The 14,025-nt window shown below is 42.5% G+C and overlaps 1 protein-coding gene across 1 annotated transcript in view; it reads left to right on the top strand.

The window, feature by feature from the left end:
* The window catches only part of LOC130275626 (cytochrome P450 2D15-like), a 65,300-nt gene extending 51,732 nt beyond the window's left edge, over positions 1-13,568 (top strand). Inside the window, exon 9 of the mRNA XM_056523823.1 lies at positions 13,387-13,568. Within this exon, the coding sequence (XP_056379798.1) occupies positions 13,387-13,568 (182 nt within the window). The remainder of the gene's footprint in view (positions 1-13,386) is intronic.
* Positions 13,569-14,025: the final 457 nt, after the last annotated feature.

Genomic DNA, 14,025 nt, shown 5'->3' with positions numbered 1-14,025 from the left:
AAACTGCATGGACCATTTGGTCTTTTCCTGCTGACCATCTTCTATTTTTCTAGCACAACCTACTATTAGGATACCAAAAAAATCTGAAAAAAACCAGATCCTCCCTGTTGTGTGTTCATTGGAAATGATTTTTAACATTTCTATATCTTGAGAGTAGGTAAACAAGATTGGCAAGTATGTTGTCATAGAAGGGCCACTGGAAAAAAAAACATTAGGATCAACGGGAGTCTGCTGCAAGTGTATTCAACTCTGAGTTTCCTTGTGGAAGTTTTGAATGGAATGTTTGTTGTGTGAACATACCCTAACTGGTCCGAAAAAACAGAAGGCTCATAGTCAACATGTATAAGGCTTAAATGTAAAGCTTTGATTGATTTATCTGGTTGGAAACATGGGCAGCATTAAATGAGGTTCCCTCATTATTAACAACTTTTACTGCAAAACACAAAGCTAAGAGTTGACCTATCAATCAAACTGAGCCAGGTGAGAAGAATCTGGGAAGAGAGACTTTCCTGACACTTCAACTGGTGTTATGTAGCACTGGACGCAACACAGCTTCCTGCCTGTTTTACTAACAGATTTCCTTCAGTGCTAGTAATATCTACTAGGTGATCCCTCAACTTACAATGGCCTCAGGTTAAAATATTTATTTAAAGAACTGACCAATCAGAATAGGAATTTTACTGGTAAAATCCCTGTATACTGACTGCCTGTCTGGTAGCGCCACCCTACAGTACAGGGAGGTACTCAATTTTTTTACTGCTCTTCATTTGTGCCAGTTAGCTGCTCCTTAGGACACTAGGTGAGGGCGGCTCCATATGACTTTTTTAGGACACTGTGGCCCTCATTTACTATTCTAAACCCGACTTCTTTTGTCAGGTTTTTTGGCACATCTTTGTCTGCGACATGTCGCAGACATCGCGCGCCAGTCTGCGACATGATGCAACATTTTTTCCCGACGGACCCGATGTGGATTCTCCCAAACCCAAAAAAGGGGCGTAACCCGACATTTCTGAGCTTTCCCACGTATTTATAAAGGTTTCCAACCCGAATTTGTTGAATTGTTGTGGATTTTTTCCTGACAACTCAGAGGAGTTGGAAACCAAAACCAACAAAACCCAGTGCGACAAACAGGATGCAACATAATAATAAATACCAGGGGAAAAAAGCAGTCGGGTAAGAAAGCAAGATAGACTTACAACCCGATTTTCTAAGTAAATGAGGGCCTGTGTGTACTGTCCAGGACCGTGGAGAAGCTCCTGTCCTCTACATAGACAGTGATTACAGCTCCCAGCAGATCTTTCTTACTTTTATATGTAAGGATTTGCTTTATCTGTATTAGTTATCTACTTATTTTTCTTTAATCCTCACTTTTTCCATTTTTTGATAACATTTTGGTGCTATAGAACCAATTATCAAGTTTCTATAGAGTTATGGTCTCAGCATACAATGGGTTCAATATACAATGGTCGTCCTGGAACCAATTTATATTATAACTTCAGGGACCACTGTACTAAATATTTATTGTATGTTTTTCATTAGCCTGGACTGTGCCAAAAATGTGCAAAGTTAAGATTAAAAATTCAATTCAATTAAATAGAAGTAATTTACAAATCTGTTTAATTTTCTGGCACCAGTTGATTTCAACTGGAGTACCCATTTAAGGCAAACAGAAGGTGAAATCTCCTCCCACCCCATTTTCTGACGGAGCTGCCGGAGCATCACGTGACCCTTACCTGGTCATGTGATGCTGTCAGGTGACCAGTTGGGCGTTCCCCGCCCCTCGTCATCACGCACTAGCTCCGATACAGATACTAGTATTCCGGTCAGAGTGATGGGCGCTCTTGCATTTGTGTTACACGCTGGCATTTGGCACATGCAATAGGTAGGGTTCACACCTGATTATCATTATTACCTCATTCCAATTGGAGGAACCAACTGTCAATATAATATGATTGTGGGATTGGCTGATGTTGGATATATATACCCACCTGTATTGGGGTTTAGACACGCCCCCTGACGAAGCACAATGCGAAACCTACGTTGGGGTTGGAGCTGGTTAGGTGGCAACTTGCATGACGGGCAGTCCTATATGTGTATAGCTGGCTTTTCTGTCTCTGTTCTTATGCTATAGATATCTCTCTCTGGTGCATTGGGTGGAATTATCCACATTTATGTCTTATATGTACATTTGGTTTTTGAGAGAGTTGCCGCATTCATGACTCTCCCTGTATTCCATGTACTGTTGTACCATCTGTACCACCTCCACTTATCTGTTTTTGTCACCTTCAGTGCCTGTTTTTTAATATTTCTGTCTATTTTTAAATGTATGTATTTTTGATATATATTCAATAAACATGTAACATTTTACATAATTGGTTCTTTTGTTGGTGTGAGTTGATTGAGTGAGCCAGTTGTGGTTGCACTTTAGTGGCCAGCACTTTGTTGGTAGTATATTATCCCTGTACTGTGACATCACTGTGTGTATTATCTCTGTACTGTTATATCACTGTGTGTATTATCCCTGTATTGGGACATTACTGTGTGTATTATCCCTATACTGTGACATAACTGTGTGTATTATCCCTGTATTGAGAGGTCACTATGTCCAGCGAGGACAAGGGTAAGTTGCAACTTGAACAAACTAATTCTGCTCCTGGGATCAAAAATACCCTTATTATTACCCCACCCTAAAACATCACTTTTATTAATGCGTTTATTAAAAGTTATAACAAAAAAAGATGTTTAAAAACACCAGTGCCACCAGTCCAACTGTAAAAGGTCATGAGGGCATGACACAAGAAATCCCACTCCTACCAATAATCTGCGCCATTGGACCATCTATCATCCAGAACCACTACGAAGAGGAATACCTGTAGGACAATACCTCTGAGCATGGAGAAACTACTGTGATATTCCAGTACATGTTCCTACAGTCCTGTCTGGTTGAGTCCCTGTACATCCTCAGGGCTCATCTGCAGTGTTCCCCCATAATGTTTATACGTTCTATACTAACGGTAAAGGATCTTTGATATGGTCACATGATTGTTAGTCACATGATAAGGATTGTCACATGTTCAAGTCATATGTGTTGTTACCCAGAGGGCACCAGGTGACCAGGTAACCTGCAGTTGGCCTATGGGCTTCTTGCTCAGCCCCCCCCTTTATAAGAGTGGGATGTACTACAATCTTGCTCTTTTGTTTCACTTTCTGCTGAGGTCAAGTCCAGTACAGACATCTTAGGGTCAGTAAGTCAAGTCATCTTTATCTGCAGTCATTATCTTCAGTCAAGTCAAGTCAATTGTAGTCAGCGTGGCCTGCACCTATAGTCTCTCCAGTCACTGCAAGTCCTAGCAAGCTGTGAGGTCCCCTGTGTTACTGGTCACCTCTCTGGAATCCCGGCCGAACTGTATAGACTGTAACACCTGTCTAACATGAGTAAAAGCTACTGTTAACCTTAACCTGGCCTTAGACTATTATTTGCCCCTGCCTAACCTAGGGCTAGCGGTTCTACCTTCGGGTGGTTACATAGGCAAACCACGCCCTGGCATCAAGAACACGAAGGGGTTAATACCATCTACCCCTGGGCAACACCATCTTCCCCTTACACCTCTCCTCACACCCCATGGCTCACCACAATCTTTGGCAACACGAACAGGATACAGGTGTGTGCCATAGCCATAAAGCCACAAGTCCTCGTCCCTAGTCTGAGTCTGAACTGTGTCCAAGAAAAATGACATGCCGATGCAAAAAAGTTTGCGCCAGAAAAGTGTACGGTACTTTGTTACTGAAATGTGTTTTTACTGTGGCGCTGATAAAGTAGAGGGGGAGATGAAGAAAGTTTTGCTGCCTGCCGTCGGGAAGCCTGTAAAAGTTATATGGACAATGTGCAAAATCCGAACTGAGGCCATGCTGCACCATTCTGCTATATCGGCACCTTGCCACCCAGGGTATCCCAGCCCAGACAGACTAGGCAGCTGCAGCACCTCCCCAAGCATCTTAAAGGGCCATTAATCCCCAGATTGCAGCGCAGGTGGATGGGAAGACTACAGACAGCAGCTACCTTCTCTGTCTCTTTTGTGTTGGCTCCATCAAGGCGAACAACAATCAGATCAGAAAGGCATCCTATGCCCAGCATCAACAAGTCCGTCAGATTCGCACCAAGATTATGGACATCTGTGTAAATACTGCCATAGTAAAATATTTTTGCTCACCGTTATGCACAAAAGAAATATTTTTGGTCCTGTACTCTAATTGTTATAGTATAATAAAAATTTATATAACTTGTTGTACACCAAAAAGTCATAGTGTACCATATTTTCTGATGTATGGCAGTTTTCTTGTAGGGGTTATACTGAAACAATCAAGAGAAGCAACATTTCACCCCATCGCTGGCATCATGTACAGAGTAAAGTCGTGTACTACACGTAGTTCACAAGTACACATAAAGTCAAGTACACAAATCCATGACATCCACCAAATGTCTTATATGTCTAAAATGTGTAATGTAATTTCTTGTGTCCACGTGCTCAGGATACTTTGCTGGCCAGAAGGTTTTCCTGTTCCCACAAAAGCACATAATTCAAAAGTCATATGTAATGAATGTCAAATGTTCCCGGAAAAAAATGTCTGGCATGAGAAAATGTCTAGCATAAAAATAACTATTGTTCTGGGGAGAAGTGTTTAATGCCAAGGGACCGCAGTAGCCAAGGCATTGGGCAGAAAGCCTCTGGCAACCCAATCCGCCAGTGTCATGTCTAGTCATGTATAGAGTGTTATATGTATAGTCAAATATGAAATGTATAGTCAACTGTCATAATATGCATAGTCGAATGTCAAAAAAGGTATAGTCATAGTCCATGTCATGTTTATATCATAGTCATAGTTATGCATTCATATACATAGTCCTTATTCTCCAGTAATTCCATGGTTATTTTTAGTTACACAAATCTAACAGAGCATGTATGGACATTGATACAGAGACTCTATTGCATTATCAGTTCTTGTCAACAAACATCCTGGATATGGATGTTAATTGCAATGCTCCAGGACTGCATGTGGCCCCGTGGCCATTTCGCTCCTCAAAGCCTTCCAGGACGGACGTCGAGGGCGACTTTACTTAAGGTGGGGAGGTTTGTGATGTCCTAGTATGGGATATGTTCCTACGGTCCTGTCTGGTTGAGTCCCTGTACGTCCTCAGGGCTCATCTGCAGTGTTCCCCCATAATGTGTATACGTTATATACCAAGGGTAAAGGACCTTTGATATGGTCACATGATTGTTAGTCACATGATAAGGGTTTTCACAGGTTCAAGTCATATGTTTTGTTACCCAGAGAGTACCAGGTTACCCGCAGTTGGCCTATAGGCTCCTTGCTCAGCCCCCCTTTATAAGAGGGGAGGTACTACAATCTCTTGTGTTCTGCTGAGGTCAAGTCTAGTCCAGACGTCTCAGTGTCCAGCACATCTGGAGGCCTCAACCTAAATTGCAGCCACAAGTAAGTAAGTCAAGTCATCTTTGTGGTGTCCCGGTACCGCATCCTATACGGTACCTATGTATCTGTGGGTCCCCATAGCCAGAGTCCCTAGGACGTAGGGATCCCTGTGATGTAGTTTACCCCTTGTCGCCTCTATTCCAGCTCATAGACCAGTAATTTATTTAAGGTTAATGTAAATATGGTAATATATATGTAAATAAATGGTTAATTACCTGTTCCATAGCATTGCAGGACCTGCGGGTCACGTGACTTGGTAAACTCTATGGTATTCTGCTTAAGGACCTTGGGAGGCCCTGTGACGTTAGCAATCCCATTACTCTCTGTAATGGTGAATGACAGATGTTCGGACCAATCGGATTCACCCCGCCCCCTGCCCATGTAAGGGAGCGGTGGCCATGTTTTCTCTCTCTTGTTCCTGGTCTGTCAAACAAGAAGGACCTGTACCGCAGCTAACGCAGTGAGTTAGGCCCGAGCCTTGCGGCAATGGCCGGATCATTCAAAATATAGAGTGTATCAATTCCCAGACACTCTGCAGCATCACCGGACCTAATGATACCCCTAAATCTGGACGGATCTGCAAATATCTACCCTAAATTCAGAGACTGTATAAATAGCTTAAGGTCCGCAACAACTGTCAGTCACTAAGCAACATAAGGACTGTTTGTACGAGACTGTTACTGTGCCTTGGATGTTTCGCAAGCACTTAAGTAAAGTTGTTTAAGTTCAAGTTCAATCTCCTTGTGGACCTTCAGTTATTTCATGCACCTATCGTTACTGGGAAGGGCTGCGATAGGCCGGAGCATTGCCCCAGCATAACAGCCCTCAGCCTGGCGTCATGAACTATAGGGTTAACATTAACCCCTCATATACCGATACCATACCACCACTACCATACACCCCCCCCCCCCAAGGGCTACCACATCTTTATCTGCTGTCATCATCCTCAGTCAAGTCAAGTCAATTGTAGTCAGCGTGGCCTGCACCTATAGTCTGTCAAGTCACTGCAAGTCCCAGCAAGCTGCGATGCCCCCTGTGTTACTGGTCACCTCTCTGGTATCCTGGCCAAACTGTATAGACTGTAATGCCTGTCTAAGCTCAGTAAAAGCTACAGTTAACCTTAACCTGGCCTTAGACTATTATTTGCCCCGCCTAACCTAGGACTAGCCATTCTACCTTCAGGTGGTTACATAGGCAAACCACGCCCTGGCATGACGAACACAAAGGGGTTAATACCATCTACCCCTGGGCAACACCATCTGCCCCTTACACCTCACCTCACCACACAACTCTGAAGAATCAACTTTCCGAAAGGAACGTGAGAAATTAAAGTCTTTGTTCATGGCAAAGGGATACCCCATTAACTGTATAGAAAGTGTATAGCAGGGCAAGAAATACTAGCAGAGATTGTGTACTCCCTGAGGACAATGTAGACAACGATTCCCCACAAGTGACACGGTGCATTGGAACTTCTGACTCCTACTCTATGGAGGTGTCAAGAATTTTTAAGAGGCACTGGATATTATTGACCATGGATCCAAATCTGAAAGATGTATTCGGAGATAGACCAATGATTACACACAGACATGGCCTTAATCTTAAAGACATGCTTGTACATGCTTGACTGATAAAAAAAAGAGAAAGGAACCTGGTTGAAATACCGATTGGTTGGCTCATATTCATGTTGGAATTGTAGTTTTGCAAATACCTACCTACTATAAAAACTTTTCGGAATCCTGTGGATGACAGGAATTATGAAGTCAGGCAGTTCATAAACTGTAAAAGTAAAGGAATTGTATATGCTGTTAAAAGAAGCTGTGATAAATTGTCCATAGGGAAAACCATCCAGGAGTTCTGTAGACAGATATCCCAACATCTGGGCACTATTAGGCGGAAAGAAGAAACACCCCGGGCCCGTCATGTAATTTTTTTCCATAGGGAAGACCTGGAGTCCCTGAGCTTTTGGGGTATATCCCAACTTAAACTTGGTCCGTGAAAAGGGAACTTAGAGGAAGCCAAAACTCAAAAGTCTGTTTCTTCTAGGCTTAAAGGAAAATTTTTCCTTCTCAGTTTATATGTAGATTGAAATGATAAGACTCTCTCTGATTGTAATACTGATTAATTGATAATGAATTACTAGCTTAATAGTAAGATATTACTATATTATGGAGATTTATATTGTGATCTACGACAATCAGCGGCAATGTGAGCCTAAATGGTGTTAAAATGACAGCCGGAGGTCCCCTCACCTGCCTCCACAATGATCAGTGCTATGCCTATGCATAGCACTGAACAGTATTAGCAATCAAATGATTGCTAAAGCTACTCCCCTATGTGACATAAAAGGTGTAAAAAAAAAGAGTTAAAAAATTTAATAAAAAAACTTAAAAAATTTGAAAAATCCCCTCCCCCAATAAAAATGTAAATTGTCCCTTTTTCTCATTTTACCCCCAAAAAGCATAAAAAAATAAATAAACATTTGGTATAGCCACGTGTGTAAATATGTTCGAGCTATCAAAATAAAATGTTAATGATCCCATACAGTGAATGGTGTAAACTTAAAAAAAAGTCCAAAATTTCAGCTTTGTCACATTTTATTCCAAATTTTTTTTATAAAAAGCGATTTAAAAGTTTCATATACATAAATGTAGTATCGATATAAATTACAGATCATGGCGTAAAAAATTAGCCCACATGCAGCCGCGTACACATAAAAATGAAAAAGTTATAGGTCGTCAAAATAGAGGGATTTTAACCCCTTCAGGACCAAACCCATTTTGGCCTTAAGGACCGGAGTGTTTTTTTGCACATCTGACCACTGTCACTTTAAACATTAATAACTCTGGGATGCTTTTAGTTATCATTCTGATTCCGAGACTATTTTTTTGTGACATATTCTACTTTAACATAGTGGTAAATTTTTGTCGATACTTTTATCCTTTCTTGGTGAAAAATCTGTAAATTTGATGAAAAATTTGAAAATTTTGCATTTTTCTAACTTTGAAGCTCTCTGCTTGTAAGGAAAATGGATATTACGAATACATTTTTTTGTTCACATATACAATATGTCTACTTTATGGTTGCATCATAAAATTGATGAGTTTTTACTTTTGGAAAACATCAGAGGGCTTCAAAGTTCAGCAGCAATTTTCCAATTTTTCACACAATTTTCAAACTCAATATTTTTCAGGGACCAGTTCAGGTTTGAAGTGGATTTGAAGGGTCTTCATATTGGAAATACCCCATAAATGACCCCATGATAAAAACTACACCCCCCAAAGTATTCAAAATGACATTCAGTCAGCGTTTTAACCCTTTAGGTGTTTCACAGGAATAGCAGCAAAGTGAAGGAGAAAATTCACAATCTTCATTTTTTACACTCATATGTTCTTGTAGACCCAATTTTTGAATTTTTACAAGGGGTAAAAGGAGAGAATTTTTACTTGTATTTGTAGCCAAATTTCTCTCGAGTAAGCAGATACCTCATATGTCTATGTAAAGTGTTCGGCGGGCGCAGTAGAGGGCTCAGAATGGAAGGAGCGACAAGGGGATTTTGGAGAGTACGTTTTCTGAAATGGTTTTTGGGGGGCATGTTGCATTTAGGAAGCCAGAACAGCAAAAAAAAGCCCACATGGCATACCATTTTGGAAACTAGACCCCTTGGGGAATGTAACACGGGATAAATTGAGCCTTTATACCCCACAGGTGTTTCACGACTTTTGCAAATGTAAAAAAAAAAAAATAATTTTTACCTAAAATGCTTTTTTGCCCAAAAATTTTACATTTTTAAAAAGGGTAATAGCAGAAAATACCCCTAAAAATTTGAAGCCCAATTTCACCCGATTCAGAAAACACGCCATATGGGGGTGAAAAGTGCTCTGCTGGCGCACTATAGGTCTCAGAAGAGAAGGAGTCACATTTGGCTTTTAGAAAGCAAATTTTTCTCTGGGGGCATGCCGCATTTAGGAAGCCCCTATGGTGCCAGGACAGCAAAAAAAAAAAAAACACATGGCATACCATTTTGGAAACTAGACCCATCGGGGAACGTAACAAGGGGTTAAGTGAACCTTTATACCCCACAGGTGTTTCACAACTTTTGCATATGTAAAAAAAAAAATTTATTTTTTATCTAAAATGCTTGTTTTCCCAAAAATTTTACATTTTTAAAAAGGGTAAAAGCAGAAAATACCCCCCAAAATTTGTAACACAATTTCTCCCGAGTACGGCGATACCCCATATGTGACCCTAAACTGTTGCCTTGAAATACGACAGGGCTCCAAAGTGAGAGCGCCATGCGCATTTGAGGCCTAAATTAGGGACTTGCATAGGGGTGGATATAGGGGAATTCTACGCCAGTGATTCCCAAACAGGGTGCCTCATGCTGTTGCAAAACTCCCAGCATGCCTGGACAGTCAACGGCTGTCCGACAATACTGGGAGTTGTTGTTTTGCAACAGCTGGAGGCTACGTTTTGGAAACAGACGCGTACCAGACGCTTTCATTTTTATTGGGGAGGGGGGCTGTGTAGGGGTATGTGTATATGTAGTGTTTTTTACTTTTTATTTTATTTTTTGTTAGTGTAGTGTAGTGTTTTTAGGGTACAGTTGCACGGGCGGGGGTTCACAGTAGTTTCTCGCTGGCAGTTTGAGCTGCGGCAGAAAATTTGCCGCAGCTCAAACTTGCAGCCAGATACTTGCTGTAAACCTCCGCCCATGTGAGTGTACCCTGTACGTTCACATTGGGGGGGACATCCAGCTGTTGCAAAACTACAACTCCCAGCATGCGCTGACAGACTGTACATGCTGAGAGTTTTAGTTTTGCAACAGCTGTAGGCACACTGGTTATGTATCACTGAGTTTGTGACCTAACTCAGTGTTTCACAACCAGTGTGCCTCCAGCTGTTGCAAAACTACAACTCCCAGCATGTACGGTGCTTGGTGTACATTGACTGCTGAGAGTTGGAGTTTGCAACAGCTGGAGGCACACCGGTCGTGAAACACTGAGTTAGGTAAAAAAAAAAACTCTGAGTTTCACAACCAGTGTGCCTTCAGCTGTTGCAAAACTACAACTCTCAGCAGTCACCGACAGCCAACGGGCATGCTGGGAGTTGTAGTTATGCAACCAGCAGATGCACCACTACAACTCCCAGCATGCACTTTAGCTGTTTGTGCAAGCTGGGAGTTGTAGTTATACAACAGCTGAAGGTACACTTTTCCATAGAAAAAATGTGCCTCCAGCTGTTGCAAAACCATAAATCCCAGAATGCCCATAAGGGAATGCTGGGAGTTGTGGTGGTCTGCCTCCTGCTGTTGCACAACTACAGCTCCCAGCATGCCCTTTTTGCATGCTGGGAGCTTTTGCTAAGCAACAGCAGGAGGCTGTCACTCACCTCCTGCTGCTGCCGGCACACAGGTCAGACCCTCGTCGTCGCCGCCGCCGCTGCTCCTGGGGCCCCGATCCCCGGCGTCAATGTTGGGATCGGGGCCCCAGGAGCAGCGGTGGCGGCGGCACGTCCCGCACCCGCTCACGTCCTCCGGAAGAGGGGCGGAGCGGGTTGCGGGAGTGACACCCGCAGCAGGCGCCCTGATTGGTCGGCCGGTAATCTGGACGACGAATCAGGGCGATCGTGAGGTGGCACCAGTGCCACCTCACCCCTGCTGGCTCTGGCTGTTCAGGGCCGTCAGAGACGGCCCCGATCAGCCAGTAATACCGGGTTACCGGGTCACTGGAGACCCGATTGACCCGGAATCGCCGCAGATCGCTGGACTGAATTGTCCAGCGATCTGCGGCCATCGCCAACATGGGGGGGCATAATGACCCCCCTGGGCGATATGCCGGGATGCCTGCTGAACGATTTCAGCAGGCATCCGGCTCCAGTCCCCAACTGGCTAGCGGTGGGGACCGGAATTCCCACGGGCGTATGGATACGCCCTCGGTCCTTAAGGACTCGGAATGCAAGGCGTATCCATACGCCCTATGTCCTGAAGAGGTTAAACATACAAATTTGGTTAAAAAGTTTGAATTTTTTTTTTTAAGCGGTACAACAATAGAAAAGTATGTAATCACGGGTATCATTTTAATTGTACTGATCCCAGAATAAAGAAAACATGTCATTTTTACCATAAAGCGTACAGCGTGAAAACTAAATCTTACAAAAATTGAGTTTTTTTTTCAATTTCCCCACATAAATAATATTGTTTTGTTGCGCCACACATTTAATGGTAAAAGGAGTGATGTCATTACAAAGGACAACTGTTTGCGCAAAAAAATAAGCCCTCATATGGGTGTGTGGAGGGAAATATAAAACAGTTATGATTTTTAGAAGGTCAGGAGGAAAAAGCAAAAATGCTAAAATAAAATTGGCTGTGTCCTTAAGGCCAAAATGGGCTGTATCCTTAAGGGATTAATAAACATGGTAATAAAAAGGATGTTTTAGGGTGAAGTAATAATAAGGGTGTTTTTGATCCCAGGCACAGGATTGGCTGGTTCAATATGCACAAATGTGTGGTCACTGTGCATGGCAGGGGGGTAGTAGGGAATGGCAGGGGTCCATCACAGTATTTATAATTTTATTTTACCTTTGTAACCTGAGAGCCCTGTGGTAATTCCCTGAATTTCTGCTGCTGCATGGCCTGCACTCTCAGGTCTTTCCACTCCTCGGTTTGAGTCACATGACCAGCAGGGGGAGGAGCTGAGCAGTTAGCCTGAGATCACTCAGTGTATAGCAGTGTGCCTACAGATGTTGCAAAACTACAAATCTCAGCATGCCCAGACAGTCTATGGCTGTCTGGGAGTTGTCATTTTGAAATAGCTGGAGACACACTGGTTGGAAATCACTGCTGGATGCACTCACTTAGCAGCTGACATTCGGGCACTTGTCTTGATTTGGGGCACAGGCAATATCAGGGGTGGACACAGCAGAGGGCCCCTGTGCAAAGAATGTGCCTGCCCCGCTGAAGGACCCCATATGCCGCAGCTCATTCAGGCATCCTACATTAGGTAGCATAGTTTCCCCAAATTCGGTAGCATAGTTTCCCCACATTAGGTAGCATAGTTTCCCCACATTATGTAGCATGGATTCCCCACATTAGGTGGCATAGTTTCCTCACATTAGGTAGCATAGATTCCCTACATTAGGTAGTAGTTTCCCCACATTAGGTAGCATAGATTCCCCACATTAGGTGGCATAGTTTCCTCACATTAGGTGGCATAGATTCCTCATATTAGGTAGCAGTTTCCCCACATTAGGTAGCATAGATTCCCCACATTAGGTGGCATAGTTTCCTCACATTAGGTGGCATTGTTTCATCACATTAGGTAGCATAGATTCCTCACATTAGGTGGCATAGTTTCCTCACATTAGGGGGCATAGTTTCCTCACATTAGGTAGCATAGATTCCCTACATTAGGTAGCAGTTTCCCCATATTAGGTAGCATAGATTCCCTACATTAGGTAAGTTTCCCCACTTTAGGGAGCATAGATTCCCCACATTAGGTAGCATAGCCCATAAACACACACACACAGACACACACGCACAGACACACACACGCACAGAGACACACACACACAGACACACACACACAGAGACACACACACAAAGAGACACACACACAAAGAGACACACATAGACACACTTACCTGGCCTGTACAGCGCTTCTCCTCTCCAGCGGTGGGCTGACAAGTGGCGGGCCCCCTCACACGCTGGGCCCCTGTGCATCTGAATCGGCTTCACAGGCAATATGTCCGCACCTGGACAATATGCCATCACTTTCTGTGATCTCTGACTCCTACCGATGGAGAGAATAAAGAGGACAAGCACTGAATATATCTAATTATCCTATTTACTAAGTTGCAGTGTATGCTAGTATACAATAAATAATCTGTTTTTTCTTTCAGGTCAGAGAGCTTGTCTGGGAGAACAACTTGCCAGAATGAAACTCTTCCTGTTTCTCACCACTTTATTACAGCAACTTACATTTGAGATACCGAATGACCAACCTCGTCCAAGAGAAGATCCTCTGTATGAGTTATTGCTAACTCCATATCCCTATAATATACATGTGATAGCTAGGGTATAACTTTTGATACAAAGAGACATTTGAATTTATATAATTGAACCTGCTACTTTAGTTATTTGACATAAAACAGAATCTCATAAATACAATTGTACAACTCCTTGCTACTTCTTAATAGAAATTTACATACAATCTTATAATTAAGTTTATGTTGTCCAAAAAAAAAAAATCCATAAGAATAAAGTTTTAACCTACTAAATATGCTTTCAAACAGTATATCACTTATTTATCATCAGGTTAAAGTGATATATTTGTTAACATCACTGTTTTTAAACACATGCTTGAATAACTGTGCTGAAATGTACCGTAGTTTGGCATATACTGTAGTTTAAAACCCTTAGGCTAAATTTCCACTTGTTTTTTTTTCTGGCCCCAAAAAATTGTGTTTTTTTCTGCCCCTTTTTAGGCGTTTTTGCATTTGTGTGGAAATCGCATTTTTGGTCCATTTGGCATGGTGTTT

Source organism: Hyla sarda, chromosome 6, assembly GCF_029499605.1.
Source record: "Hyla sarda isolate aHylSar1 chromosome 6, aHylSar1.hap1, whole genome shotgun sequence".
In the NCBI taxonomy this organism is placed as follows: Eukaryota; Metazoa; Chordata; class Amphibia; order Anura; family Hylidae; genus Hyla; species Hyla sarda.
The sequence above is the reverse complement of the archived record's forward strand: the minus strand, read 5'-3'. Positions and strand labels throughout refer to the sequence as shown.